At 44.7% G+C, this 6,754-nt stretch overlaps 1 protein-coding gene across 1 annotated transcript; it reads left to right on the plus strand.

The window, feature by feature from the left end:
- Window positions 1-177: 177 nt before the first annotated feature.
- On the plus strand, window positions 178-6,479 carry LOC117394607 (protein FAM98A-like). Its single transcript, XM_033992949.3, has 8 exons — window positions 178-862; window positions 2,029-2,180; window positions 2,308-2,442; window positions 2,918-3,102; window positions 3,826-3,906; window positions 4,062-4,178; window positions 4,481-4,648; window positions 5,227-6,479. The coding sequence occupies exons 1-8, from the start codon at window positions 825-827 to the stop codon at window positions 5,368-5,370; spliced, it is 1,020 nt and encodes a 339-aa protein (XP_033848840.3). The 5' UTR covers window positions 178-824; the 3' UTR covers window positions 5,371-6,479.
- Window positions 6,480-6,754: the final 275 nt, after the last annotated feature.

Below are 6,754 nucleotides of genomic sequence, written 5' to 3' on the forward strand. Positions count from 1 at the left end.
GCCCTGGATAAGGGCCTCTGCTAAGAAATAAATAATAATAATAATAATAATAATAATAATAATAATAATAATAATAATAATAATAATAATAGGTGTTGACAACGTTTACCCTACGCAATACCTGAAGCGCAGCACAGAAACCAGGGGCAGAGGACACACAGTGTGGACATTCAGAGGAAACAGACTTGGGACAGAGGGAAGGGGACACGTCTTCACGCACAGAGTGATGCTTACTAGACCGGACGAGCGCTGATGTGCTGAATGGCCTTTCTCGCCATCGTGTTGTTAACGTTATCGAAACCAAGGGCTGAGCTAACTATATGTGCGGCAGCCAGACTACCTTAATGACAGCATCATTTCCTTTACGATATTGAACATTAATGAGCGGTTTTAGATAATTCGCCTGTTTTATCATGTACAGGACCTTATTTGACCACTTATTTTAAAATCTAAAATAAGTGCACGATTAACATTTAAAAATTAAACGGGGACTGTGTGTTTATGAGTGTCACTCTATAATCAAATCTAAATTAAGCAGATGTAATGCAGTATATACCTGTGTGCATCGCTATACGAGTCAAACTACAAATCTGGGATCTGTTACGGTCGTCTGCTCACCGATTCTATCGGGATCGATTCGTCGGGTGGTGCGCAGTTGTTTTGGTCTGGGTTATAGGAATGCAGTCCAGCACGTTGCAATAATTCTGGACCGGACTCGTGTCGTTCCACCACAAATATTAACGGTACAGATCCGTTTCTGGTACCGTCTGGAGGTTCATTTCTGGAGCCGGGATCCGGAGAGCGATAAGCATCCCTGCTTGATAATGATGGAAGAGATGGCGACGAGGATTCAGATACTGGGGTAGGTTCTGTTGTTATAAAATAAATAAATAATATTAATTATGCAAACACGCGTGACAAATGCCAGCTTTGTTCAGTCTATTATATATGCAACTTGTATGTAATAAAAAAAAAAAAAAAAAAAAAAAAGCCTACTAAATGCGACATTTAGTAGGCTAAATGCGATTCTCTCCCCCTCTTTTCATAAGGGTTAGTTTACCATGGTTTGTTTTTCATATGCTTCCCTATACCTCTCTGTGCTTTACAATGCTTCCCTATGCTTTACCAGACCTCTCTGTGCTTTACAATGCTTCCCTATGCTTTACCAGACCTCTCTGTGCTTTACAATGCTCCCCTATGCTTTACCACACCTCTCTGTGCTTTACAATGCTTCCCTATGCTTTACCACACCTCTCTGTGCTTTACAATGCTTCCCTATGCTTCCCCACACCTCTCTGTGCTTTACAATGCTTCCCTATGCTTTACCACACCTCTCTGTGCTTTACAATGCTCCCCTATGCTTTACCACACCTCTCTGTGCTTTACAATGCTTCCCTATGCTTTACCACACCTCTCTGTGCTTTACAATGCTTCTCTATGCTTTACAATGCTTCCCTATGCTTTACCATACCTCTCTGTGCTTTACAATGCTTCCCTGTGCTTTACCAGACTTCTCTGTGCTTTACAATGCTTTCCTGTGCTTTACCATACCTCTCTGTGCTTTACAATGCTTCCTATTCTTTACCAGACCTCTCTGTGCTTTACAATGCTTCCCTATGCTTTACCAGACCTCTCTGTGCTTTACAATGCTTCCCTATGCTTTACCAGACCTCTCTGTGCTTTACAATGCTTGCCTATGCTTTACCAGACCTCTCTGTGCTTTACAATGCTTCCCTATGCTTTACCACACCTCTCTGTGCTTTACAATGCTTCCCTATGCTTTACCAGACCTCTCTGTGCTTTACAATGCTTCCCTATGCTTTACCAGACCTCTCTGTGCTTTACAATGCTTCCCTATGCTTTACCAGACCTCTCTGTGCTTTACAATGCTTCCCTATGCTTTACCAGACCTCTCTGTGCTTTACAATGCTTCCCTATGCTTTACCAGACCTTTGTGCTGTATCACACTTTGTTGTGCTTTTACTATGGGACACTTTGATATGCCCCCCCCCCCCCTCCGTGCTGTAGGTACCCTGGCTCGCTGGGTGAGCCCTCGGCTCTTGGCACGGCTCTGGATGCGGGTGCGAGGAGTGTGGAGTTTACCGGTCTATGCAGTTGGTTGGTTTCACAGCTGAAGAGTGTGTGTCCCTCCATTGAAGAGAGCATTAACCCAACACGGGGTGAGAGCCAGCACTGACAACGACTACCAGTAATGATAACTATAATATTATCACAGTGAAAACAGTGTCGTTGAAGGAGTGCTGACCTGTTGACCCTTTGACCCCTGCCCTCTGGTGTCCTGCACAGGTCCGGAGGAGGCGGACAGCTTTCAGCTGGAGGTGAGCGGCATGGTCAGCGAGCTGCACTGCCCCTACACAGCCCTGACCACTGGAGAAGTGACCACGCGGCTGACCAGCAGGGACAACTGTCACAACCTGCTGGGTGAGTCCCTGCCACACAGCACTAGGGCTGTCTGTCTTCTATTGTGACGAGAGATGCTAGTGTCTGTATGTCTGTCTGTGTGTCTATCTGTGTATCTGTCTGTCTCTGTCAGTCTGTCTGTCTGTCTGTCTGTCTGTCTGTCTATACCTATCTTATTGAACTCGGTACATTTGCTTAATGTTTATTTTTCAGTGTCTTCAAAGTGGAAACGTTTGCCATTGAATTTAAGTTGCTTTTAGTGTTTCTATTGAAGACGCTGAGAGAGACTTCTAGTGGAAACGTTTGCCATTGAATTTACACTGAAGACGCTGAGAGAGACTTCTAGTGGAAACGTTTGCCATTGAATTTACACTGACGACACTGAGAGAGACTTCTAGTGGAAACGTTTGCCAATTAATTTGTTTTTTTTAGTGTTTCTATTGACGACATTGAGAAAACCATTCAAACCAGTGAATCTCCCGTCCTGTCCTTGCAGAGTTCCTAATGTCAGAGCTGCAGGCGGCGCGTGTCCTCAAGGCAAGAGAGCCCCCCCCAGTGGAGACAGACGGAGACGGAGACAGAGACGAGATCAGGGGAGAGATGCAGCTCATCTGTGAAGCCCTGGAGATCGAATCAGAGTCCCTCCACAACCCAGCCCTGCTCACTGATATTCAGAACACGGTGAGTCACTAGCTGCCTGTCTCAGCCCTGTGTCTACAGAGTCAGTTATTCAGCAAGTTGCCTGTATATTCTGATGTGAATATTTTAATCAATGGGCTGATGCTGCTGTATATTCTATCCAGTTTGTGGGTGTATATTTGTCTTTGTGTGTTTTTGTGTTGTGTGTCTCTGTGTTGTGTATTGTTGTGTATTGATGTGTATCTCTGTTGTGTGTGTCTGTGTTGTGTATTGATGTGTGTCTCTGTTGTGTATTGGTGTGTGTGTGTGTCTCTGTGTTGTGTATTGTTGTGTATTGATGTGTATCTCTGTTGTGTGTCTCTGTGTTGTGTATTGATGTGTGTCTCTGTTGTGTATTGGTGTGTGTGTGTCTCTGTGTTGTGTATTGTTGTGTGTCTCTGTGTTGTGTATTGATGTGTGTCTCTGTGTTGTGTGTCTCTGTGTTGTGTATTGATGTGTGTCTCTGTTGTGTATTGGTGTGTGTCTCTGTGTTGTGTATTGGTGTGTGTCTCTGTGTTGTGTGTGTCTGTGTTGTGTGTCTCTGTTGTGTATTGATGTGTGTCTCAGTGTGTCTGTGTTGTGTATTGGTGTGTGTGTCTCTGTGTTGTGTATTGGTGTGTGTGTCTCTGTGTTGTGTATTGGTGTGTGTGTGTCTCTGTGTTGTGTATTGGTGTGTGTGTCTCTGTGTTGTGTGTTGATGTGTGTGTCTCTGTGTTTTATCTGCAGGTGTCCCTGCGTCTCCACAGTCTCCCTGACAGTGCGGTGATGAACCCCCTTCTGAAGAGGCAGCTGGACCCCGAGCTCTGGGTACGAGATCACAGTCCAGGGATTCACTAGGGGGAGCTCACAGATTTGGTTTACATTGATATGGGAACTTTTAGCTCGACCTGTCGAGTAACATGCAGTGTCTGTGCAGTAAGCTTGCAGTATCTGTGCAGTAAGCGTGCAGTTTCTGTCCGCAGGGTCGGCTGGCTGCAGTGAGCCAGGCTCTCCGGGTGGAGTACGAGTGCCGCATGCGCATGCTGATCAAACGCTTCCAGGTCACAGTGCAGTCCTTCCACTGGGGAGAGCGGGGCGAGGTGAGAGAATACACTATACACTATACAACATACCCTGCACCCTATACATTATACAATACACCCTATACACTATACCCTGCACCCTATGCCCTGTACACTGTACCCTGCACCCTATACACTATACCCTGCACCCTATACACAATACCCTGCACACTATACACTACACAGTGTACCCTACACTCTGCACTGCACCCTGTACACTACACAGTGTACCCTACACTCTGCACTGCACCCTGTACACTACACAGTGTACCCTACACTCTGCACTGCACCCTGTACACTCCCCCTCTCTCCTCTCTCAGGCCAGCAGTTCCTGTATGTCCTCGGTGATCTCCCCTCTCGAAGCCGCTCTCTCGTCCGTCTCTCTGGTGTCTCTGTCCCACCTGCTAGCTGCTCGCGAGGATGCGTCCCGAATCGTGAAGACAAGCAGCGGGACGTCCCGGCTGGGGACAAGCTGCGCCGTCAACAAGGTGGGTCACTGCCCCCCCCCCCCCGCATCATTTAATTTGCAGAAATCTGCTTAAAACACGAATGTTTGCTGCTACTGTCAGATGATAAGCAAGCTATTATTAGTTTATTTCATTATATATATATTTTTATGTTTCTTATACGTATGCCTCCATAATATCTTTCTGATAATCGTCATGGCTTTTTTTTTTTTAAAATTTTTTTTACAAAGGCCCTCTGCAAGGATGGAAATAGGATCCAAGAGATTCATTCACTCCAGGTTTTAGTATGTGCTTGATTACCACCAGTGTGCAGGTAACAAGCTCAGGTGCATAGTAAAACCAGGAATGGATCAGACGGCTGTGCAATGGGAGTCTCATTCCCATGCCTTTATCATTTTTATTGTAGGAATGGAAATGACTCCTATTGCACAGCAGTTTCACCCATTCCAGGTTTTACTAGGAGCTTGATCAGCCACAGCGTATAGGTAACAAGGTCATGTTTTACTCCTCGTAAAAACCAGGAGTGGATCAAACTGCTATGCAATGGGAGTCTTCTTGCTATGCCTGGAATCTGATTGTAACTCTCTCCCTCCTTCCAGGTTCTGATGGGCAGTGTTCCTGATCGGGGGGGCCGGCCCGGGGAGATCGAGCCCCCCATGCCATCCTGGGAGGGGCGCAGAGAGGGGGGGCACCAGCAGCACCACCACCAGAGGCGATGGGGAAGGAAAAGGAAAGCCAAATAGAGGTGCAATACCTTTCGTGAACACTGGGTGGCAGCAGAGCCTCAACCACAGGTCCATGGAGCACATGGTCAAACCAGATCATCATGGCTATGGCTGTGAAATTTGTTGTCTAACAATATTACTTAATCATTTTGAATGTGGCAACGCTGTGACCCATGATGTGAGATTAAAAATGTCAAGAGTTGGCAATATGTTAAAAATATAACGCTTGCGATAAGGAACACAGCCGAGTTAAAATATATATATATATATTTTTATTTAGTTAAAAAATGAATTGACAAATAATTAAGGGAGCGTTTGGTCACCAAAGATAAAGAATATTTAATTTAAGGTATTTAAGTTTGCCTCCCTTGCTGTTGAACGGAATAGTTTTCATTTGAGTTTCAGTAAAATATTATAACTTTTTAGTAGGATAAATATTAAGGCTGCAGCGATTCACTGTCTGTCGATGAATCGCGATGCTTTCTTTACATGATATATCTAATAGAGGTTTGTATTGTGATACGAGACCACAGCCGCACAGCGTCATTAAAGAACTACAGCGCCCATCATCCCTCGCCATTGCCAGCAGGTGAGCAGGCATGCTGGGAACTGTAGTTCTAGCTAGGAGCGTATTGTTCACTCTGTATCGATGAATAGCGATGCTTTCTTTACATGGTATTTCTAAGAGAGGCGTGTATTGTGACACAGGACCACAGCCGCACAGCTCGCTGTAGCTCACCCAGCGGTTCCTGAATGAGGTGGGTTTTATAGCTGATATGGAAACGCACTGTCCCTAACTCGATACACTTGTCTTTACAAAATGATCCATTCATGAAATGATAATTTGATGTTGCTGTGCATCATATAGGTAGCCTCCTTCAGGATGCATCGCCACCTGCATATCGGGATACATATTGTGACACTAGTGTATCGCTACACCCTTAATAAAGATATCAATATAATTATAATAATGATTTCTTTGTATCGGATTTAAATGACACTGCATTAAGATTATGCTGTATTGTGATTTATTATTATAAATGGCTGATTCATTTTCCTTCTTTTGTTTCATTAAAAGTGTTGTACTAAGAGGGTTAATAAAAATATAGTCTACGTTCTTATTGTTATATGGAGCGTGTGTTGGACTCTTGTGTAGTTTATAAATGTGTTTGTTTTCAAACTACAGATTCATGTAGTTTAGGGCTGCGGAACCACGCGTGCCTGGCTGGTGATTAGGCTCGCGGTGAAACCAAGGCCATTAGCCACCCAGAACCGCGTGACCCGCTGTGGTTTATACCGTGAATACAACGGCTATTTCAAAGTTAACTGTCGTTTTTTTTTTCTTTACCATACTGTACTATTCTGTGCAGTGCTTCCCTATGCCTTACAGTGCTTTCACTGC

This window comes from Acipenser ruthenus, chromosome 30 (assembly GCF_902713425.1).
Source record: "Acipenser ruthenus chromosome 30, fAciRut3.2 maternal haplotype, whole genome shotgun sequence".
Lineage (NCBI taxonomy): Eukaryota > Metazoa > Chordata > Actinopteri > Acipenseriformes > Acipenseridae > Acipenser > Acipenser ruthenus.

Bases quoted from the DNA above. Each gene is read 5' to 3' on its own strand.
- LOC117394607 (XM_033992949.3), top strand. From the start codon at position 825: ATGATGGAAGAGATGGCGACGAGGATTCAGATACTGGG. The intron at 2,181-2,307 runs GTGAGAGCCAGC...TGTCCTGCACAG, and splicing joins GAGCATTAACCCAACACGGG to GTCCGGAGGAGGCGGACAGC. The intron at 3,103-3,825 runs GTGAGTCACTAG...TTTTATCTGCAG, and splicing joins TCACTGATATTCAGAACACG to GTGTCCCTGCGTCTCCACAG.